Source organism: Eumetopias jubatus, unplaced genomic scaffold (assembly GCF_037043125.1).
Source record: "Eumetopias jubatus isolate StellerSeaLion01/CBP00866 unplaced genomic scaffold, mEumJub1_p1.0 scaffold_8, whole genome shotgun sequence".
NCBI classification, from domain to species: domain Eukaryota; kingdom Metazoa; phylum Chordata; class Mammalia; order Carnivora; family Otariidae; genus Eumetopias; species Eumetopias jubatus.
Window position 1 is genome coordinate 92934783 of NW_028274814.1, and position 25124 is coordinate 92959906.

At 38.8% G+C, this 25124-nt stretch overlaps 1 protein-coding gene across 7 annotated transcripts in view; it reads right to left on the minus strand.

Annotated features, from left to right (window-relative positions):
* Nucleotides 1-25124, minus strand: part of GRIP1 (glutamate receptor interacting protein 1) — a 393897-nt gene that overhangs the window by 128992 nt on the left and 239781 nt on the right. For all 7 annotated transcript variants that reach the window (XM_088025633.1, XM_028111005.1, XM_088025632.1 and 4 more), the window contains exons 3-7: nucleotides 17518-17653; nucleotides 15075-15220; nucleotides 7491-7574; nucleotides 2840-2915; nucleotides 404-549 (exon numbers count right to left, since the gene is read on the minus strand). In XM_088025633.1, coding sequence (XP_087881759.1) covers nucleotides 404-549; nucleotides 2840-2915; nucleotides 7491-7574; nucleotides 15075-15220; nucleotides 17518-17653 — 588 coding nt within the window. The remainder of the gene's footprint in view (nucleotides 1-403; nucleotides 550-2839; nucleotides 2916-7490; nucleotides 7575-15074; nucleotides 15221-17517; nucleotides 17654-25124) is intronic.

Here is a 25124-nt window from a genome sequence, read left to right on the forward strand (position 1 = left end):
CTGTGAACTTACAAGAAGGAAAGACATCTCCTATTTTTTTTAGTCTCCATGTAGTAAAAGACAAAGTACCAGCCTTTAAGTTAATAATACTATTTTTGTGATTCGGAGGGGAAAATACTTTGCTGCCAAAAGGGAATCCACATAGAAGAATTGAGAGCTAGGTGAAACACTCTGACAGAATAGGACCTTATTATAGAAGCTATTGACACAAGAACTCTAAATCGCTGACAAGTACCACTCACCTCCTCTTCCTGAACCCAACAGAGTAATGATATAGTATTGATGGAATTCTGTCTGTTGCAGGAGGACAGAACAGGCCATTCTTAATCCAGAGTGGTTTATCAGGGATGGACAATGACATGACCTGGAGCTTAGTGAGCGCCACCTCAGGACTCTGACATACCCATCACGGAGACATCATATTCTATCAGCAGTGTTGCTTCTTGTCCGCACTGTTTAAGAATACTCATGGCTTCAGCATGTGTGGTTCCAAGAAGCCGAATTCCATCCACACTGAGCAACCTGTCGCCAGGTTTGATGGTGCCCTCTCTGAAGGGAGAACAGAGAAATGGTCTTCATTAGTGTAACCTAATGTGGCTTAACATTAATTGTCACTTAGCCAAAGCACTTCTTTCACGGGTTCAGCCCTCCATCCTATTTGCATTTCCTTTTAAGCATCGAGTGTGATAGTAAGAGAGGGGAGAGGTAACCCTGAACAGAAAATTGCTACAATATGAGTGTCAGTAATAAGGTAATAATTGCACATTAGTCCACCACCAAGTCACCCACACTTAACTCTTGGGGTGCAGAAGTACCAAACACACAGTTTTTGCTTTTCTAGGTTTTTGCTGAAATGTCTCAGATTGATTTATTAGAGCCCAGAAAGTAGCATTTACCTAGTTTTCCAAAGCCAGGTGAGCAGAAAAGCCTGCTGATTCCATTCAATTTATTACTGGTGAAACCAAGTGGGACAGGGGGCACCAGTGAAACATCTCCCTACTGATTTATCAGGCCATTTGGGCAATCATTAAATTGCTTCAGTCTCCTCTTCCCCATGACACAGGGAAATACTGCTCTTTCTGCTGTGACCACAGACACTCCAGGCACTGGAAGAAGATACCTCAGGACGTGAGGGACACCACTAAAATATAGCCAAGGAGCCTTCCAGATCATTGTCTTCCTGCCTCAGGGAGGATCGTGGAGATGAGAAAATCAAACGGGGATTACAAGTTTAGGATTTAAAAGGATAAAAATCTCTTAAATATCCTTCACCTAGATGACCCTCTAAGAATTTTGACTAAATTTTTATCTTAAATTTTTAGATGCCACTTCATCCGAAATTAAATTGGTTATATGTTGCTCACAAACTAGTGGCCTGCTTCTGACATTTTTGTCAATGTCAACCTAAACATTAATAAGGAACAAAAATATTCTTATTAACTTCCAGAAGAATAATTCACAAGAGAAGCACAAGAAAGGAAAAAGGCAAGATGTCTGTAAAAATTTTGACTTTGTAATATCTTCTGCAAAGGCAAACATATTATAGCACAGGGGAGAAACCAGTATCTTATTTTATATTAAACACAAACTTTTTAGAAAAGGAAGGTAACAGCATGAGTTTTGAAGGAAAATAAACCTGAATTCCTACCCTAACTCTTCCATGTATAAACCATCTGGCAAGTCACTTAGCCATACTGCACCTCAGTTTTATCACCTGCAAATGTGGATAAAAAATATTTCATTTAGTAGGCAGTTGTAGGGATAAAATATAATAATGTCTGCCAAGCACTTAGGACATTTCCTGGCACGTGGTTGGTTACCTGCTCAATCAATAGTATGTATTATTACTATTTCTATTGCCTAAGAGAACGTTTAAAATCTGTATATCCTTGTTTGAAACATAGTACAGAATCAGGGGTAATCGGGGCATTTTTCTCCTACCCCCTCAGCAATATCGAATGGCAGGAGTTGTGGTCTTCTGCCTTTATGGACTCGACTTTTGCTGTGGGAAATTAATACAAAGACAAGTATCTCCTGAGACAGCTAAGTTGTGAGTTTACTTAGGAACCACCCCCAAACATGTTTATAATGTGAAAGCTAAAGGAGCTGCCCTTTCAGACATTCAAATTAGTAAGGAAGAGATAGCTCTAGACACTGACAACGCTATTTCCCTTTTATTAAAAGTCACTTCCAGGGGTGCTGGGGTGGCACAGTTGGTTAAGCGTCGGCCTTTGGCTCAGGTCATGATCCCGGGACTGGGATCGGGCCCTGCATCGGGCTCCCTGCTCAGCGGGGAGTCTGCTTTTCCCTCTGCCTTTCTCCTCAGCTTATACTCTCTCTCTCTCAAATAAATAAGTAAAATCTTAAAAAAAAGTCACTTCCATTCTGACATATACAATCATTATCAAAAGGTAACAATAATCCTAAGAATGTGGATAACAGTAACAATCAAATTGCCACCACCTATCTTTCCAGATTAGGAGACTAGCAATTGAAGATGACGCATGTAAAGTGCCTGCTTTAAAAAAGCCAGCCGCCTTTTATTTAAGTACCTACTGGCATGATGGGCCCCCTGCAAGGCATCAGCCAGTCTTTGATAAAACTGAAGACCTTGAAAGGTAGGTATTGTTATCTACATTTTACAGTGCAGGAAACTGAGCTCAGAACTGTTACGTCACTGGCCAAACACGGAGGGGTAGTTCAGGGTCGAGTCTGGGGTCAAACCTTCTTTCTTCTGATTCCACAGCCCAAACAATTTCAGTTTTCACATTCCAACATATTTGCTTTCCCCAGCTTTGTTTAATCTATTTGGACAGTGACACAGAGAAATGAAGTTTACCTGTCAGCAGGTCCTCCAGGACGAACGCATGTTATTACAACTGGACGAGATTTATTTCTATCGTCATGTGCTCCTCCTAGCAAAAAAAGAAAAAGAAAGAAAGAAAGAAAGAGAGAGAGAGAGAGAGAGAGAAAGAAAGGAAGGAAGGAAGGAAGGAAGGAAGAGAGAAAGAAAGAAATACAGCTTAGCAATGCTTTCGTTAAAAAGAATCACTTACAAAATGCCAGCCGAGAAACTAAAGTACATTTTGTTGACATGGAGAGGAAAATGTGTAAATTTTTTCCAAAAATCTTACTCGTTTTATATAGAATACGCTTTTGGAGTCACAATGTCTCTGCCTGTCCATAAATATATGGCTGCATTCAGGGGTGACATAGAAAATATTTAACAACTAGTGTCACAAGTGCACGAACTACTTGTGAGTGCTAGCCTAATTAGAACAGTCAGTCATGAACAAAGTGCAGGTGGGTATACTTGGGGCCAATGAACCTGGGCTATAATACAGGTGAGTAGGTCTACAACCTGACATAAAGGAAGCAAACACTGAAGAGGGAAAAACTATATAAGTATCTAAAACAAGAAAGAAAAAATTCAAGAGGCTGAGTGCGTTCCATTAAAGTTGGGCCGTTCAAAAAATTGGGGGCAAATTTGACAGACTATTTAAAAAAAAACTGCAATGCTTAAATGGAGATTTTAGTTCTGTATAAGGACAATTTCTGCTCAAGAATTCCTGGAAACAGAAAAACTTCAAGATGGAAGGTATTTTTTTTTTTTTTTTATAAATTCTCTTCTAAATCCAGGACCCCTTTGTAAAACTTCCATAATCTGTGCTTCCCCAACCTCTACTTGAGACCCACCAGTTAGCCTACTTATTAGGTTTGAGGCAGCCCTTTCACATTTGGACACGTAGGGGTGTTAGAAGCTTCTTTCTAATTATTCATCTGATATCTGTCTTCCTTCAACTTTCATCTCCTGGTCCTTGCTCCATTATTTAGAGCAGTGAAACAAAAATGGATGCTCTCTACTATAAGAAACATTTTCTGAAAGTTGGAAACAGTGATTATACACCTGCCAAGTCTCATCTTCTTCAGGCTGGACATCTCCACTTTCTTAACTATTCTGCATCTGACCTGATTTCTTTATACATCACCATCATGGCTGCCCACCTGGTGGTCCCTAGTTAGCCAGTATCTGATAAGTATGAATATTACCATCAAATATGCCTTCCCTAACGTATGCCTGGTAGAACAGACTGGCATTCCCCAAACCTGGAACAGGCAGAGAGGTCAACTTAAAGAATCTAGCCTCCAAGAAAAATCAAAAGGCATCCACTGTTCCTGATGAAGGCAAATGCTTCCTTTCTGCCCATTTCTATTACAAATGATTTATTCAGTCCGGCTAATTGATACAAGCTCCATTTCAGTATCTCACTCTTTCCCTCAGTTTGATGGCTTCTTTCAAAGTTCCTCCTTACTTACAATAGGAAATTCACAACTTCCTCAGAAAAGCATTTAAAAAAAATGAAAATCATGACAATAAATTACAGCCCATGCTTACCCATATTTATATAAGTACTATTATGTAATTTCTCTCTTTTGCAAGGTGATCATAAAAAGATAGATTTGTTTTCTCCTGAAGGAATGTTGATTTAGAAAAGGATGGGCGCTGAAGACAGTACAAAACTTCCCACAATTTTGATCTGGTCTACATTTAGATCCGTAATAGTGAATGCATGGCAAAAGATGGGATAGCTCCAAATTTTTTTGATATGTGACATTTTATCAGTTTTTGAAATAAGGAACCACATTTAGCTTGTGATTCACTTAGGTTCTAGATGTTTGGAGCTGCAAAGCAAAACAGAGACCAGTCAGAGACTAGTGGTATTCTCAACCCTGGCTGCACGTTAGCATCACTCACCTGGAATACTTTTTGGAAATATCAATGTCAGGGCCACCATGCAAAGCCAAACCTGAATATTGGGCTCCATGTTTTAGATGAGGAGACCCTATCTACAATTTTCTAGTTGAGAATGACTGACAGAGAAAGTTTCCTTGCCCAAAGTGAAACGGAACTTAGTGGCAGAGTGCTTTCCCTATTATTCCAAGCCATCTTCCTTAGCTTGGTGGCAAGGGAATTAACTGAAATTTAACTCTGCAAGATTTAGCCCAGAACATCATTTTTCATTCTGTAGGTGCCAGGTTCTATCATGTGGGGAGTCAAGGTTTTAGAACCTAGGACATACAGCATTAGAAATGCAATCCCATTCATCAGGTAAAAGCCTGCTTTATTGTTCCAACACCCATTCTAACTGGTTAAGAAGAAATTCACCAATTCTAAATGAATGTGTTCCATCTGTGATATTGTCCTCTTCTTTCCCGAAAGTGCTGGTGCTCTCCCTGAAATAAGTTTAGCTCAAATTCCATCGATGCCATGATGTCTTCTCTGCCGTGATAACATTAACCCACAGTACTTTCTCATTCTGCAACTCTTTTTATGATTAATCGAGATTCTGAAGGGAGGGGTGGCGGCCGCCTTTTGAGCATGGAAGACTCTTCAGGTGAGCCTCAAACTAATCTAAAAATATAAATGCTTTATTTGATTCTCATGAAAAATTATGCAAAATTGCACAAACTTTTACATTCAACTAATGTACTAAGGGAGTTTTTAAAGCCTACAAAAATGTGGTACTCATAAACCAAAATTGGTTCATTATTACTAAGGTTTTGAAATCAGTGTTAATGCTAAGAAGTCTATGTCCACACAAATCTAGGCAACACTCAATTATTTATTCATTTATTTATTAAGTGCCTATGATATACCAGATAGTATTCTAGGCTTATAGTAGAAAACTTTCATTCTGTATGCACATCCAGATATTTAAATTCCTGCAAATGGTGGGACGGATGTTTTGTTGACATTATATCATCGGTTGTCTTGAGGTGGTTGTAGATTTCAAATGCTTCCATTCTTTTTTTGTTCCTAATGATAAATTACTGTTGTTTTAGCTCTTTCATTAGCAATTTGATTTGTTATTGATTAACCATACAGCAACTAGTAACAAATATTTGCACCAGCAGTATTTTTTACTGCAGCTTTTCAATAATTAGGCTTGTAGGCATGTAATTCAAGTGTGTCTCTCTATCATACCTATATTGCAAAAACCGATTTGTATCTACCACCCTCTGGGCCAAAATTACTTGTATACTGACTTTTTATTATATTCATCTAGTTCTTCTGCACAGAAATGTGGGAATGGTTAAGGTAAAATGCTCCATCTAAAAATAGGAGCTGGTCAGAAAAAGGTAATAAATTGCTGGTCTAAATCACTCAGTGAGTTCCTCATTTTCCATTTTCTCTACTGCTCACTTGAGTACTTTATCAACTTACGTCTTAAATTCACTGGATTGTAATTCCCTGCAGATAGGGAGCTGTCTAATGACTCCCCAGTACTTGGCCCTCTGCTGACATGTTGACATGTCCTTAATAAATATCTGATTGATTTGCTAGATAATTGGCACGGAATCGAATCTAATGTTTAAAGCTTAGTCATTTAAGACAAATCTATATAAGTGAACACATTTCTTTTATTCCTTGTTGCATGTATGTTTATTAAGAAGCTTAATTTTCACTAATGTTTTGATAATTTGGATAAAAGTCTGACACTGGTGAAGTATAAAATATTATAGGTAAAAACACACAAAAAAACAAGAAATGTGAAATGGTAAAAAAATTCCTTGATGCCTACATAGTTCCCTATTGAACTTTACTGTCACACTACGAATTATGAGCTGTTTTTCTGTAGTCTTTAAGGTGCGAAACTGCTAATAAGAAAAATAAAATATTAAAAGCCAGAATTACAGCTCAGAATTAATGGTTTTATAGACAAGTTGGAGTCACCTGAAATCTTTATTATTAATGTCATCCCATAATAAAGTACATTAAGCTGATGCACATAGGTTCCCAGGGATTAGATTATCTTCAATCCATTTTTAGAAAGCTACAATAACAAAATGTATTTCAGGAGAAAATAATTTAAACAAAGTTGCTTAATCCTAGTGTATTAAACCAAATCAAGCCATATTCATCAACATTTTGACTCGGAGATACAAGAAAGTATAAAGGGAAAGCAAAACACGTGTTGAAAAGTGGTAAATCAGTAGGATGAATGAATTGATAAGGTATACAAACGGTGACTTCTTGCTCTGTATTAATGGGCTGAAAACAAATCTAGGTCATTTGGATTCTACTTTGATTCCCACTCATTGCTTTATTTTTTAAAACAATGGGTGCAAATATTATAAGATGACTTTATGCATTAGAAACATCTGTTGTGGGCAACTGGGTGGCTCAGTCATTAAGCGTCTGCCTTCGGCTCAGGTCATGATCCCCGGGTCCTGGGATCGAGCCCCGCATCGGGCTCCCTGCTCGGTGGGCAGGCTATTGCTCCCTCTCCCACTCCCCCTGCTTGTGTTCCCTCTCTCACTGTGTCTCTCTCTGTCAAATAAATAAATACAATCTTAAAAAAGAAAGAAAGAAACATCTGTTTTTGTTGTTGTTGTTTTTTTGGATGATTTTCTAGTTCACTCCTAATATTTCATTGACAAATTCTCCAAGAATATCTGATGGTTCACATTTTCTAGCTACCACCTACCTCGTATGACAAAACCAAAGGTATTGCCTTCTTTATGTAATGTGACCTCCACGGTTCGGAAAATAACACTCGATCCTTGAACAGCTGAATGCAGAGAAGAGAGAGAAATATAAGTCTTAAGTCATAAGAACATATCCATTTTTTGATGTGGCATAAGACGTTACAGATCCCTGTGGCAAATAATTCTTATGAGTAATCAAAGGGCAATAATTTCTTTTCAAAGACGAGGTTAGAAAAAATACTTGGAATGTCATACAAATACCATAAAATAGTTGTCTGCATAAGTGATTTAGGCTTAGGCCCAAGTGGAATCAAAATCATAGGTACTTTCTTTCTTCTTATGTAGCCAGCTTATAAGTGGAACATAATAATCACATTGTTAAAACTCTATAAAACAAGAGATACAATCTTCATATAATCAATAGAATTATTTCCCCTCTGTAAAATCTAAAAACGGTAGGATTTTTGTAAAACTTGAAATAATGTATTTATATTATTTTTGCAGCATACTAGTACAGGAAGAAAAAGTGTTACTCTCAAATTACCATTAACAGATTAGGCTGATGCGGATAGATTTTCTGACATGATGCATGTCAGTTAACAAAGACAAACCAAATCAAACTTGGAGGGCAAAAAAAAATTCTGATGTACATTCAGAATATTACTGCTATCTAATAAACTAAAGATTTGCTTAATTTTATTTGATACCATCATGTATATGTTGTGTTTGTATGCTTATTGCTTCTATTCCACAAAATAAAATTGCATGACCAAGTTGATATATCTAATTAATATTACACACGGTATACGTGTGTAACACAGGGTATGAGTTGCAAGAAGGTATAGTAACTAAATTCTTCTGTGAGATTGTTTTCAGGAAAGTGGTGAGTAATTCTGGTTATATAGTACACCATTGCTGAATTAAAAAAAACAAATCTCCACAAATTAATATTTCATCATTATGGATACAGGGATATTTTTATTCAGAGAGACAAAAAAGAATCTGCAAACAGTAGAATTTGATGGTCTTAGATCCTAATCTTGAATTTGTACAATGATAACTAATTATCTAATGCTGTGTTTATTATCAATGGCACACTTTTTACTCTGCTATTAGATCTTGAAAAGTTTATTACATAAAACTATCAACAAGAGGGGCACCTGGGTGGTTAGTCAGTTAGGCTTCCAACTCTTGGTTTCAGCTCGGTCATGATCTCATGGGTCATGGGAGTGAGCCCCATGTTGGGTTGGGTGCTCAGCCTGGAATCTCCTTGAGATTCTCTCCCTCTGGCCCCCTGCCCCCTGACTCATGTGCACTCTCTCTCTCCCTCAAATAAATAAACCTTTTAAAAAATAAGACTATCGGGACGCCTGGGTGGCTCAGTCGGTTAAGCGGCTGCCTTCAGCCCGGGTCATGATCCCAGGGTCCTGGGATCGAGTCCCACACCGGGCTCCTTGCTCATCAGGGAGCCTGCTTCTCCTTCTCTCTCCCTCTGCTTTGTGCTCTCTCTGTCAAATAAATGAAACCTTAAAAAAAAAAAAACTATCAACAAGAAATATATGGATAGAATAGACATCGGTACAGATTCTATAGATAGAATTTAATTGCATCTTTTAAAAGAACATTTCTTACCATTTACAGAGATAGGAAGTAATTTTAATTTAGCATTAATTGCAGCTATTTTTAATTATTGGAAATTCTGAATCCTCAAAGGAATAAACATGATTATGAAAAGTACACAGTTAAATTCACAAAACTGCACACATCCGGCTGGGATATAAAGTACAACATGAACTTGGATCTGCTGAAAAACAACATAAACCTACACCTGAACAAATGTTTTGGTATACTGCTGATTTAATTAAATGTCATATTCTTGCTATCAGGGGAATTTCAGTTCATTTTAATCAGCTAGAAACAGTACATTTAAATAGCTGAAAGTGTTGAGGTACAGTTTTAATTAAATGAAAAAAAATTGAGTTCAAACCAAATGTTTTCTTATTTCCATGACCCAACAAGCCACCTGAAGTAATTGGTTAAGAACATGATCTTTTTGTTCTACTGGAACAAATAGAAAGGAAAGGAAAAGATATGGGGAGAAATAATTAATGAGCATCTACTGTGTGCCAGGAAATCTGCAGAGTGGTTTACAAATATTATTTCATTTAATCATTAAATCAACTTTCAATTATATACAACCAAATTCTAATTCTGGGCCACCTGTCCTTGTTGGCTGGGTGTCTGCTCTGGGAATGAAATGCACTGTAATTTTAATTTGCTTGAGCTAACTCTTGCTGACCACAAAATCTTACATTCAAATCTAGAGTCAATATAAAGACTTTTAGGATTATCTACAGCTTTATATTATCCACATTCTTGCTGTTTATCATTTACAAAAATAAATGTGAATGTTGACTACATTTTGATATACTTAACGAAATAGATTTAGTTTTTATAATTTTTATTTGCATGACTAGATCTTGGTGACTTGTTTTTCATATTCAGTACCTGGACACCCTACATTGCCACGTGAATTGTATTCATTACTTCATATTTGCATATGTGGACATACCTATCGAAATAAGGGGTTTCCCCCAACGAATCAAATCCAGCATGCAAAAGGGCTAGGTTGAAATGAATTTCGCAATGCAAAAATTGATGTACTGTTGTCCCTTGTTTCCATATGTGGAATTGTATTATTTTACTATGGTAGATTAGATTTTTCTAAATTATATACTACTCCCGGCCTCCCCAACTTCTACCTCAATGGCAGGATAGGAGTTGGATACTTTCCCTCCTCATTATCTCATTATATTGGGATTCTCTGTGACTTATTTTGGCCAATGGGATGTTAAGAGATAGAAGGAGACGTTGGAAGTGTGCTCAGGTAGTTGGGCTTGTCCTGTTTTTTTTCTACCATTGTCATAAGGAAGGGCTTTCCCTGGCTAGCTTCTGCTCCTTCAGACTGATTTCCAGAATGAACTACATGGAGGAGACCTGAGACTGCTTTCCCCCATGCCCATCATCATCATCATCATCATCATCATCATCGTCGTCGTCAATCACCTGTCTGTCTCTCTTAGAATTGGAATTGAGAAGTAAGGAGGCCATCACAGGGACATGTTTTAACACATTTATTTGAATTAAAGAAGGACTCTTTCTGATAGAAAGCTAGTCTGATTTAGCTGATGGTTTAACAGAGAGGACTGCCTTTGCCAATCAGATGCTGTGGCGGACGTTTTCCATAAAATAAACGAAGCAAATCTGTAGCTCCAAGGTCTGAGTGGAAACACCGTTTAAAGACATATAAACGTTATGCCAGAAACTACCTCCTCTCCACCTATTTAAGCTCATGATAAAGAATGTTAGGTGCTAACTAAAAAATGATTGAGGATTATGTAATATTCCAAAATCCTTTAGGGGTTATGTCACCGAAAAATATGAAGGCACTTCTCTAGACCAAATTTAATACATAAATACCTAAGATGCGGATTGGTAATAGCCTCTCTAAATACAGTCTTTAAACACCACATAATTTTAAAGTCAAAGAGAACTTCCGAGCTCATGTAGGTCAACCATTCCATTTTCATAAAGAATCTGAATCTTGCACAATGTAAGTGGTTTGCTCAAGGTCCAAGTTCCATTTCTTCTCTATCAGATCACATACACACAGACATATGCACAGACATATCCTTCGTCCACTTCCTTCTGGACTCTGGGGGTGGCTGAGCCTGAAACTGCAGTGATACTTGCGAGAGTTAACAGTCTCGGCCTAGGGCTGCTTATCTCTCGGCAATCAGCTCTCTCCCCAGGGCCTCACGGCAGCGGCTTGCTCTTGCTAGCTGTCTGAGCTCAGCGAAGGGGATGCTTATGAATCCCTTCAACCTCCCTGAACTCAAAGATCTTATTAATTTATCCAAACGTAATAGAGGCAGACATAATCCGCTGACAATAGGTCTCTTCTATCTGATTTCTACCATCAACCAAGTTCACACTTCGTTTTTTAAAAATATTTTTTTCCCTTTTCCCATCAGCTTTAATGCATGAGGGAGGAAAAGCTGGTATAATCACCAAGTCACGATAGGTTTTAACCCCTGAGCATGTCTGATGCTTACTCTTCCCTCTTTAACTTTATTAAAGCTGTATTTATTCAGGATGTCACATTGCTTTTGGAAAATTACAACACCCTTTGGGCTTATAGCCTCTTATCTATTCTCCATTTGGCTCCCTAAAATGGTAACTCTAAAAACTCAAATCTGATGATGACGATGTTCCTTGGCCTGAAAAGCCATTAAAGGCTCCTTATTGCCCACCTGATAGTATCCAAGCTCCACCAATATGGCTTCCAAGGCCCGCCACCGATTTGTTCCTATTTGCCTCGCTGGCCTTACTCCCCCCCAGGTCTTCTCTCCCTCTGTGCTTCAGCAACTCCAGTCTGTTTGTAGTTCAAACCTTGCACTGGGTTACATTCTTACCTTCCTGCTGTACCCTCTGCCTAAAATGTTCCTTTTCTTACTGGACCTGCAGAACCTCCTTCAAATCCTCTGAAACCCCTAGTTCTAGATAACCGCTAACTCAGCAGATCTCTACTACTGGCCTTACCAACCGGGACAGCTATTCTAAGAGTTCTTTTTAGGAAGAGGTTGTGTTTTATTGATATTTCTATCCCCAGTGGATAAAAATGGTGAATCAAAGAGCATTAGCTCTAGGTATCTGGATTCTCCTAACTCCTGGCAATGGCCTGAGACAGTGATTTCAAAACAAACGGACTCTTTTTAAGTTCGAGGAAACACAGTACTTTATTGTAATCATAATGGTAATAATGGCTAAAGGCACTATGGCTTACTAAGTGCATGATGATGATGATGATCTAAATACATGATTATAGTCTTGAATTCTTATAAAAGTTCTACATCTATATAGCCATTTTACAGATGAGAAACCTAAGGCTCAGAGAACTTAAATAATAAAGCTAGAAAGGGGAAAACTGACATTTAACCGGTGACACAGTCTAAGCTCTCAATGCTCGATTCTACTACCTACTCTTGCTGAAAATGAAAAATGTTATAGTATAGCAAGGTTTCTGAACACAGACTTCAATGGATTTTGTTATAAAAACACCATTAAATTTTCGGTGTTGGATTTTATGTTAAGAATAAGAACTCATGATTGGTCATATACACTTACTCCCCGAGTGCTCTCATCTGGTCCTAAAGCTTCAAACACCTTCTATGTTCCCATTACTCTAAATGTACACTTCCAGCTCAGATCTTACTCCCAAACTCCTAACTCCATCTCCAGTTCTTTCCTTGACATTGCCCTTCTGCATGTCAAATAGACACCTCCGAGGTAGCATTTCAAACAATGAACTTCTGATCTCCTCACAAATCGGCTCTGCCCACATTCTCCCCCCGCCCCTCCATTAATGGCAACCCTATCCTTCTGGTTGTTAGGGCTCAAAATCTCAGGTGGTCCTTGACCCCTCTATTTCTGCCCAAACCATGTCAAATCTATCAGGAAATCCTGTTGGTTCTACCTTCAAAATGATCAAGAATGTAACTGCTTTTTCCCATCTCCTCGGCCATCTCTCACCTGGATCACTGCAACAGCCCCCCACCTGGCCTCCCAGCGTCTCCCCTTGCCACTGCAGTGTCTTCTCAACACGGCAGCCAGAGGGAGACTTTGAAATAGAAATTAGATCATGTCCCTCCTTTGCCGCAAATCATACAATGCCGTCCTCTATCATTCAGAGCAAAACTTAAGGTCCATTCCAGTAGCCTACAGATATACCTCATGCTTTACATTCCTGACCTCCTCTCCTTGGATGGGTGACCTCCTCTCCTACTTTTTTTCATGCTCACTCCGCTGCAGCCAAATCACCCTTCTTAATGTTTCTACCACACCCCCAGGATATCCCTGCCTTTGGTCTCAGCGCTGGCTGCTCCTCTTTGTGCAGTCCTCTTCCCCCAGAAAGCCACACAGCCACCGTTCTCACCTCCTTCAGGTCGTTGGCTAATGTCACTCTCTTGGTGAAGCTGTTCCTAGCCACCCTATTCAAAACGGCAATCCTACCCCTCTCCCGGCACTCCCCATCCCTCTCCTGGCTCTTTCTTCTCCCATAGCATTCATGAGCACTACCATTCATACCATCTGGTTTACTCCTCTGTTGTGATCTTGTTTTGTTATCTGTCTTCCCCCGTCAGAATGTACAGAGCGGTGGCTGGATTGTAGCAAATGCTCAAGAGGTCATTGCTGAACAAATGTGTTATTATCAGTTATTAATATTCAACCCGAGGGGTGCCTGGGTGGCTCAGTGGGTTAAGCGACTGCCTTGGGCTCTGGTCGTGATTCCAAGGTCCTGGGATTGAGCCCTGCATAGGGCTCCCTGCTCAGTGGGGAGCCTGCTTCTCCCTCTCCCTCTGCCGATTCCCCTGCCTGTGCTCTCCTGCTCTCCCTCTCTGTCAAATAAATGAACAAATAAATGAATAAAATCTTTAAAAAGAAATTCAACCTGAGTTCTCACTGGTAGAGAAAAGCAAAGAGCTTTCTCAGGGTAGCGTCCATGTTAATAGCTTAGTAACAGGAGAGGTGGTGCTAGAACAGCATAGCTTAAATGCAGGACGGCAGTAACACGTGGCATATGTATATATCACAATGAATAAGCGTTAGGGAGCCTGGGTTCACATCCTGACTTTGCTGCCTATGTATTTGGGAAAGATAATTAAAGATAATTAACTTAAGCCTCTGTAAAATGAGAGTAATAATGATAATAATGCCTGTCTTGTAGTGCTGATTGATTTGTGTATTTATTATTCATAAAAATATTTTATAGTGCCAGCCACTGTTCTCATTGCTTTACAAACACGATCTCATTTAATCCTCACGACAGATCTATGGGTAGGAATGAGTATTATGCCCATTACCCAGATATGGAAACTGTGACACAGAAAGCTTAAGTAACTTTCTCAAAGGCATGCAGTTAGTTAAGGGTGAAGCTGGGATTTGAGCCTATTAGACCGCAAAGTTCATCTCTGCTATGCTGACTTCCCTTATGATGAGGATTAAGTGTATCCATGCAAGTCAGGTTCCTTATAATGCTGGACATTTAGTAAGCTCTGCAAATGCGTGGTTCTATTACAATTATTGTTACTTGAGGATAATGCGTTTTCAATCTATCGGCATGCTTCAGAAATTAACATAACTATATAAGAATCAACATAAAACACATTAAACATGCTTTTCCTAACCCTAGTCACTAAGTACAAAGCCTGGATGGAAATTAATGCACAGAACTTGTAAATATGTTGACTGTTTATGAAAATAGCTTAAGTGGCAAATATGAGGTACACAGATCACCTTAATGGAACACAAATCCTGTATAATTTTATTGTTATCTGTGCTCTTTTTAATTCTTCTGGAGTGGGCTATAGGTTTATCAATTCAAATAATTTCTAAATATCAAGAAACCATGCTCTGTCATTCCTGTAACGAGACAATGTTGGCAAAAGGGGGAAAAAATGGAGAACCCATTGTTTAGGCAAAAATGTGGCCCAGCTGTTCTGCCCCGAGTTGTGGTTACTTACAGACTGGTGGCAGCTCATACTCGACTTCAAGAACCACTCTTTCCCCGACGTTCTTCAGCAAGCTGATGATCTCATCGTGGCGGAATTTGGCCAGGTTGATCCCATTCACTGCTTTGATGTAGTCACCCACATCCAGCTGATCACTTCTGCAAAATAGGGAATGTCGCTGCAGCGGACCCGTCCTCCCTACAGGCCTGACTGGGTTTTCCACTTTCCCTTTGTGGAAATGCACGCAAGCCCAAAGGCCTGTGTGGCTGCCCACCACCACCCCCCCCGGGGAGTTAGGAGCACAGCTGAAGGGGGATGAGAGATTCAGGGATCCCTCTCCTCCTGACTGCTATACTTTGAAAGCCCTCTACTGCCTCTGCTATGGTCTCTGATGTTTTCCTAACCCTTTGCCTCTTTTGTTTTAAAGAGCACAATGAAACAAGATAAAGAGGTTTTTTGGTTGTTGTTGTTTGGGTGCTCTGCCCATAAACAGTTGGTTCTCTAGGACCAGGTTATCCAGACCCTGGCACGCCAGGACTTTTTCTTTCTTTTTATTCTCTCTCATTTTGCTGCCTGCCTCCCTAACTCTTCCCTAGCTCTCAAGATCTTCCCTGGGAGTTTGTTGAGGGCTAAAGAAAGGGTCAGCTGATTTTGCTATTTATTGCTTACAGCAGGACTGATAAAAAAGAAAAAAAAGAAAGAGAACAAATTACAATGAAAGCACTGGGTTTCAGTACTGTTCTCGCCTCTCTCCGACACCATAATAGAACTGTGGCTACTTTGGGGGTTTTAGACAGACTTTACTTCTAAGGAAAGAGCAGGTAGTGAGACCAAAGACAGTCCGTCCCCAAACAGAAACACCTAAATGCATTTATTTTATATAAGTCCAGCTCTAATCATTCCTCTTTGGCGAGATCCCCTAATCTGCTCCAGCCTGCAGTCCATGCTGTTCCTCCTCCCTCGGATTTACTAACTCTCACTGGACAACTTAACCACCTAATGCTCTGTGACAATGGTCACGTTGTTGCTTTTTACTATTTTGCAATGCTGTTATTGCTCCCAAGCTTTTCACGCTTTTTATACTTATCTCCTCTGGTAAGTTATAAGCCCTCTTAGGGCAGGGATCTTATCTGTAATTATTTTAGTTTACTACTTGTAAAATGGTAGTGCCTTAAACAATGAATAGTTGGGCATTGATTACGTGACCGGCACAGCACTTTCAATTACAGCATCAATACAAGTGAAGATGGCATTTTCCCCCTATTTACTCTCACTTCTGGGCTACATAGGAAAAAGTTCTGGAGACATACAAAGCCCTAGCATCACAGATTGGCCACGACTGTCATAAAATAAAGGAGGCTGTGGGTGTGGAAAGAAGTCTCTCTCCTCCTGAAAAAAGGAGATTAAGGTGCTTGTGTTGACATCAGCCTATTTTATATACAGTACCTCAGATTATGGAGCAATCAATTGGATGAAGCTTACATAATATTGTACAAACAGGCTGATCATCCAAAGTAATCACTATTTTCGATGATACTTTATAAAGCAAGAACTCTAAAACTTAATTTGTGATTATGTGGACAAGACTATCGGTGTCCAGGATTTAAGACACATGAACCTCACTTGTAATGAAAGCTGATCATCCCATCTGAAGTAGTTGGTGCCTCCGTCTATAAAGTGAGCCCACCTGTACCCAGCATGCAGGACATTCTGCCTTTGGCCATGACTAGGGCAATTTGCTGTTCATCAGAACAAGGACACCATGAGACCTCTTCAGCTGAGCTTTCTATCCTTCCGGAAGCCTCATCTTTGTCTTGATGAAAGGGAAGATCTCGCAAGTAGAAAAGCAGAGACGATGTAGGACAAGAAGAATTGTTACTCGGACACTTGGAGCTGGCCTCCCTACTCCTCTAGGCTCACCGCGTCCCTCCATGGCAGGTTCCCGGGTGCAAGTTATATGGGTCATGTGCTCCATTTCCATGACTGGAGTGTCTCATTCCCACGGCAGCCGGTCTGCTACTCAGCGGCATATTGTGGGACGAGAGCCACACAGGCATTTTAAAATGAAAGTCTTCTGAGGGCCTGGTGGCTCCCTGGTGACTCGGCACAGGTCAGAAAAGCTTCCGTAACCTGCCCAGCAGATGGCAGCTGTCATTTATTAGTGACCTTTTTTTTTTTTAAAGATTTTATTTATTTATGTGACAGAGAGAGACACAGCAAGAGAGGGAACACAAGCCAGGGGAGTGGGAGAGGGAGAAGCAGGCTTCCCCTCTTGGAGCAGGGAGCCTGATGCGGGGCTCGATCCCAGGACCCCGAGATCATGACCTGAGCCAAAGGCAGACGCTTAACGACTGAGCCACCCAGGCGCCCCGTGACCTTTTCTGATGAAACTTCAATTTTTGCATTAATTACCCTCCTGCGTTTCTTTTCCTACATTTCCCCGAGATGCAGTTACCTAGCAGCAATTCCTCCTTGCCGCAGGTTCGAGACCCTGGGCTTTCCGTCCTTGTCAATTCCGCCCGATACTGTCAGCCCGAGGGTGGTGCCCTCCTTCTTCATCAGTTCGACCACGGTGGAGCCCTTGAATTCCTCTGTGAAAAGAAAAGCATTTGCCTTATTAAATGACAGTCGAAGCACGAGATACCGTTGTGCCTGGCGAAGGGACTCCTTCCCATAAACCCTCCCCACTTTTTCCTTCTTCCTTTTAGAAGAAAAGATCTGTGGCCTCTCTTTCCATCGCCATTTGCAGAGCATCTCATAAAGACGTGTATGCAGATAAAGCGGAGACAGATATTTCATTATAGGTTATTAAAATGGGTACCAGTGGGGTAGTTCACTCTAGGTTCACAATAAAGAGTCTGACATGGCTTATATGCAAATGACGATATTTGCCCTTTGTTTTCTGCCATTCTCAAGTGACTTTCCCTGGTTTCTCTCCTTGCAACTCCAAAGGGAACAACTGAGAGTTGTAAGATAAGGGCCTAGAACAGAGTTTTAAGTAATAATACGAAAAGAATAATTTTAAATAATAATATATATCATGCAGCAGCAAACCCCAAGTTCTTGGTACATTTCAGCTGAATAAGCTAAGAGACACAAGAGAAGAGAGATTTCTACAGGTTGAAGAAAAATATTACTGACTCTATTGTTTTTTGTCTTTCAGAGAACAAAGTACAATGGCTTCACGTAACAACTCACATCACTTCTTACAGGATGTGTCACAATATGGTAAGGTGGGGTTGGTCCTCAGAATCTCCAGGTAACTGCCATAAATCCCTCATTCTCTACTTTCAAAATTTTAAGATCTCATAGATCTTGCCCAGACAAGGTCTATACACCAAGAGGGAACCCAGATCTTCTGATTTTAGGCACAACAGGAAGTGAGAAAACTTTGAGCATATCTTTCTTTCAGAAGCAAAAATGAGTAGAGTCAACATTGACCTATCCAGAGGTTAATTATAATAAACACCGTTTTCAAATTCTCTGTTATGTCATTCCCCCTCTGCATACACACTTTCTGGGTAAGGATGGGGAACCTCAAGTTTACCAATTCCTCCTGAATCACACTATGAATTTCAGGAGTTACGATCTTCTAGGACATCAAAGACACTCATATTAAAATGCAAGAATGGCCTTTCTTCTTCAAAGTTAAGAAACCCAAAAGGTTATTGGCACACCTCTTCCCCTTCCTTAATTATACATAACAGAGTTAATTATCATTTCAAAAATCTATATGGATGCTTACCATAAAGTTTTTAAATTGTTGCTGATGGTATACTCTTTCTCCAGCCAATGAAAAAACTCAAATCATGTTTGGGAAGGAAAATATCACTCATCTGATCTAGTAAGGAGAACAGAGTATTTCAGGAAGGAAGGTGGGGGTGGGGTGGGGTGGGGGAGGCCACTGATTTCCTCACCAACATATTGAATAGCATTCCAGGCAAGGCTTTCAAGATTGCCAGGTCCTGTGACCTTAGCACCTCAGAACACCCTCTTTTTCATGACAGACTCATGACCCTGCATATGAGAGCAGTATTGCTTTTTAAAGTAGAAGCCAAGGAAGAGTCTATGAGTATGAATGATGTCAGCTTCATTCACTACATTCTGTATGAGAGAACAAATCATGATTGAAATTCAAGGATCAAAATTCTTGTCATGTGCATAAAAGCACAGGGCCTTTTCCATCATTTACCAGAAGCATTTGAAACAAAATTCCGTCACTGTGTGCATTTAACCTGTATCCCCTTAAATCAGAATAAAACACCCCTTCTATTTGCCATAAAAACATAAATAGGCCCAACTGGTATTTAAAGAGATCAACTTAACAAACAATCCCTGTAAGTTCTTCTTGACAGCAGGCTAGGTATACATTATTTTCAAAATTAGGTTAAATAATTAAAGTAATGAGAATTACATAACAGACGATGACCATTCACATTATAGAGACATAATGTGCTCAACGATTTTGCCCAAAAAAAGAATTCTTTGCATTTTCTTTAAATACATAGATTGATCCTGTATATTTAAGCATTTGGTCACAGATCTTTACTTGAAGAATTGGAAGCACAGTTTTTTTAAGGGCCCATCTCAAAGGTCAATCAGAAATGTACAAAGAAGCAACAATGAAAGAGTAATAACTGGCAAGGGAGAAATAAGTTTTAACTAATAAGACCTTCATTCCTACTCAGGTTTTCAAGAACATGTTTCCTGCATAAAATAGGTGCAGCCTTATGGGATGTGGACAATGCAGTTTTCTCCAGAAGGGACCCAAGGTTCTTACCAGGCTTCTGGCTGAATCTTGGAAAACTAGAAAAAGCTTAATTCCTTTAGTTTAATTTGTTCTCGTTAAAATATTCATCCATCTGGGCTTCTTTATAAATCGGTAATAGTCAATTACCCTCTTATTTTAAAATGTTTCAAATATTTCCCCGAGTGCTAGTTTTAATAACATGAAAGAAAGAAAATATTGATGCACCAGTTAATTGAGTAATTTGTGCATTCATTCATTCAAGCATTTATTGAGTGCCTACTATGAGCCAGACAGTGAAACTCAAAGACCAAAAAAGTCACAGATGCTTACAGCCTAGTCACAGAGGTAAATGAGTCACAGATCACCATGCCAGAGTGTGGTTTGGGGTAAGGTGGCCACACAGCAGATGGTCCTGGCTACAGTGTAAAGTGAAGACTGGCTGTTCCAAATGCAGCATCTATTTCACAATTCTGTCTTCTGTCTAATCTGTCTGCATTTATTGATCAGGATTAGCTGAGCAGAACAGACTAAAGGAGGAATCTAAATTAGGCAAAACTCAGGAGTAAAGATAGAGTATTGTTGCGAGAAAATGCGCTGAATCACGAGAAAGTTAACTGCCAGTAAGTATCTCTAGACCCTGAAGGATTGACTAAATCTTTTATGGGTGTTTGGAAGGAACAGGAGAAATGAAGCAGTTGGGAGAGGGAGGAACATGCTTCTGGAGTTTACTTCCTGCTAATCTGCAGTTTCCATCAGATGAATCAATCATTTTATGTATTTTTTGGCGTTTAACACTTGCATAATGATCTAATGGCAAAGAGAAATTATGACAGATGCATTCAATTGCATGAGTTCACTTATCTATCAAAGCTTACTGAATAAAACTCTGCAGTGAAACCCTGGCACTTAGGCAAGTAGATATGTAGTGACAATTTCTTTGTGATTTAAATTGTAAATATCCCTCCTCAAATTAAGAGGACCATGTAGAGAAGACTGCAGCATCCCCAAATTAGCAAGCAGCACAGGGAACAGATGATGCCCAATTGGCAAGGAATGAGATGGTTGTGGATTAGATGTTTTCCTTCATCACCATATTTAATTATCTTAATCTGTACTCACTCAATATAGCCAACAAGAATCACACTGATAGAATGGGATTTAGTTGTTTGCTGTTTTCCTTGGGTTTGTAATTCAATCCTCTTAATTACTGAACTCCAGAAAGCTTTAAGGAAAGTAACAGTGATGCCTGGTGAAAGCAAGAGAATTATGAAAAGTTCTTGCAAACAAGAAAATTCAAAAACATGGTTATTGATGGTTATTGATGGTTACAAAATTAATGTGCAGAAAACCATATCCTTTACATAAACAAATAGCTGGTGATAAGTTATTGTAGAAGAAAACAAGCCATTCACAATAGCCAAAAAATAAAATTCCTAGGAAAACATTTAATGAAGAATGTATAAGATTTACATGAAGAAAACATGAAAAACGCTTCTGAGGACCATAAGATCAGAACAAATGTAAAAGTACCACATTCATTCATTCAATAAAAAATTGAGCACTTACTATAAGCCAGGCATCATTCTAGGCTTCGGAGATATAAAACTGAACAAAACGGAGAAAATCCTTGCCATCTAGGAATTAATATTCTAGTGGGTAGCATAATCTAACATCAAAAATATATCAGTGCTCCTTAAATTAATCTATGAAGTTCACAATATCAATAAAAATGCCTATAAGATTTTTTTGGGCACTAGATACATTTAATATTATTGCAAAAATGGAACATGCATCCTTGCAAAGATTCTGTGAAAAACTGCAGTCCCAAAGTACACCTTTGATGCTATGAAAGAACACAGAGAGCCTGTCCATGATGCCAACCTGAATGAGGTATTGGAGTCATGACTGGATGTTACGCTACTAATTATATCTCCCCAGATACACGGGAAGCATGAGCCTGGAGTGGGAAGTCTGGCAAAGCCTCTGTGTCTGCCTTCCAGACATTGGTCAGAGTCTGGATCTTCTTGGCTTTACCAAAGGAGAAAAAGAAAGAACGCAAGAACGAACGAAAGGAAGAAAGGAAGGAAAGAAGGAAGAAAGAAGAGAGAGAGAGAGAGAGGGAGGGAGGGAGAAAAAAAAGAAAAGAAGTAGCATAAGACACAGGGCATCCAGAACCCATCATTAGACCATCTTAGTGTTTTGTAATACTGATTTGCAAAAATAAAGGTATGGCATAAGAATCATATTTTGTTCTGTAAAACTCCTGGCATCTGGACATTCTTGCTTCATGGCTTATTAAAAAAAAAATATATATATACATATATATATATATATATAATTAGGCTTAGACCAAAAAAAGGACAGTTAACTCTAATTTTTGGCAGGTTCCTAAAATTCAGGGACTAAATTAACAGGGAATCACAAAGCAGACAATTCCAACAGTTGCTGAAAGTGGGGAGAGAGACAAAAAGGCATGATAACAAAGGGTGATAAGGGCTATGATAAAAGTAGATAAAGGACTGTCAGGGTACAACCTGGGAGGACCCTTAATCAGACTGGGCAAGTAGTGCTCTGGATGGCTCCTTGGAAGAGTTATCCCTGAGCTATCTTGAAGACAGCCTCAGTGCAGCGAACGGAGAAGGGAAAGTGTTAGAGGTACGGGAACAGTAAATGGTAGGTGATTACATGGGTTCTGGGGAGAGGATATCCATCAGTTCAATTTGCACTTTGTCATTCTGGCTGCACGTTAGAATCACCTGGGGAGCTTTTCAAATACCAATGCCTGGGGCCCATCCCAGAACAAACCATCAGAATACCCCCTGAGGGGAATTTTTTAAATTAAACTTTTAATTTTGAGATAATTGTAGATTCTCATGCAGTTCTAGGAAATATTGTAGAGAGATCCTGTATACCCTTTATCTTGTTCTCCCCTGTGGTAACATCATGCAAAACTGTAATACAATATCACAAGCAGGATATTAACATTGATGCTGTCAAGATACAATATAACAAGTTCCCTCATATTACCCTTTATAGCCATGCCTGCTTCTCTCCTCCCCTGACACCTTCCTTAACCCGTGGCAAACCCTAACCTATTCTCTATGCTTATAGAGAATGTTAAATAAATTGAATCATACAGTGTGAAACCTTTGTGGTTGACATTTTACATTCCGTATAATTTTCTATACTGTAGCAATAGTTTGTTCCTTTTTATTGCTGAGTAGTAGTCCATGGCATAGATATACCACAGTCTGCTTAACAATTTACCTGTTGAAACATGTGTTGGTTGTTTCTTGTTTGGGACTATTATGAATAAGGCTACTATAAACATTCATGCACAGGTTTTTGTGTGAACATAATTATTCATTTCTCTGGAATAAATGTCCAGGAGTACAAGTGCTGGGTCATATGATAGTTCCATACTTACTTTTCTTTTTCAAATTAATTAATTAATTAATTTGTATTATGTTATGTTAGTCACCATACAGCACTTCATTAGTTTTTGATGTAGTGTTCCATGATTCGTTATTTGCGTATAACACCCAGGGCTCATTGAGATACATTCCCATCACAGGGCTAACCCATCCCTCCCTCCACCCCTTTCCCCTCTGAAACCCTCAGTTTGTTTCCCGGAGTCCATAGTCCCTCATGGTTCATCTCCCCCTCTGACTTCCCCCCCTCATATTTAATTTTCTAATAAATTGATAAATTGTTTTCCAAGATAGCCATACCATTTTATATCCCCACCAGCAGTGTGTGAATGATTTAGTTTTTCTACATCCTGTCCAGTACTTGATGTTAGCCATACTGATAGGTATGTTAATAATATCTAATTATGGTTTTAATTTTTGCATAACTTGAGTCATTTCCCTAATGGGAAATGTTGAACATTTTTTTTGTGTGTACTTATTTGCCATCTGCATATCCTCTTTGGTGAAATGTCTCTTTATGTCTTTTGCCTATTTTCTTTAGCTTGCAAGCTTTCTTACTATTGAGAACTGCTTATATATTTGAGATATTAATCCCTTGTTGATTATGATGTTTGCAAATATTTTCTCCCAGTCTGTAGATTTTCTTTTCATCCCTTTAACAAGGTCTTCTGCAGAGCAAATATTTTTAATTTTGATGAAGTCTAATTAGTCAATTTTTCCTTTTATGGGTCACGCTGTTGTCAAGTCTAAGAACTCTGAGCCCTAGATTCTGAAAATTTTCTCTTAACTTTCTTCTATAGTTTCTAAAGTTCTATATTATGGTTTACATTTAAGTCTATGATCCATTTTGAGTTAAATTTTATATAAAGTGTAAGACTTAGTAAAAAATTCATATATTTTTTGAGGGCAAAGGTCTATAGATGACCAATTACTCCAATACCATTTGTTGAATAAGCTCTCTTTTCTCCATGAATTGCTTTTGCACCTTTTCAAAAATCAATTATTTTATATACCATTTCTAAGTACTTCTGATTCTTTCAATTTATATGTATTATTTTATTATTTTTTTTTTCAAATCGCTAGTAAGTGGTTAGGATACAATATGTACTATGTTTATCAATTTCCAGATTATTTATTCTTTATTTTGTTCCACTGATGTATTTATCCCTCCACAGATACCACACAGTTCTTATTACTGTATCTATATAACAAGTCTTGACATTGGGTAGGCTGATTCCTCCCTCTTTATCGTTCTTTTAAAAAATTATTTCAATTATTCTTTGCCTTTCCATAGACATTTTGGAATATTATTGTCTTCATCTACAAAAGTTTTCCTGGGATTTTTATAGGACCTGCATTAAGACCGTATGCCAATTTGGGGAAGAATAGACATCTTTACTATGCTGAGTCTTCAAATCCATGAACATGTTATGTCTCTCCAGTTACACAGACCTTCTTTGATTCATTCATCAGCACCGTGTAGTTTTCAGCATACAAGTCCTATACATGCTTTATTAGTTTTACACCTAAATATTTCATTTTGGGGGAAACAACTGCAAATGGTATTATGTTATTAACTTTTTTTAAATTTAATTTAATTTTATTACATTATGTTAGTTATCATACATCATTAGTTTTTGATGTCATGATCCATGATTCATTGTTTTCGTATAACACCCAGTGCTCCATGCAGTACGTGCCCTCCTTGATACCCATCACTGGGCTATTATGTTATTAATTTTGATGTACATACATTCATTGCTAGTATATACATATACAATTGATTTTTGTATGTTTATTTTGTATCTTGCGGCCTTGCTGATCTCACTTAATAGTTCAAGGAGGTTTTGTTTTGTTGTTTTGTTTTTGTTTTTTTTGTGG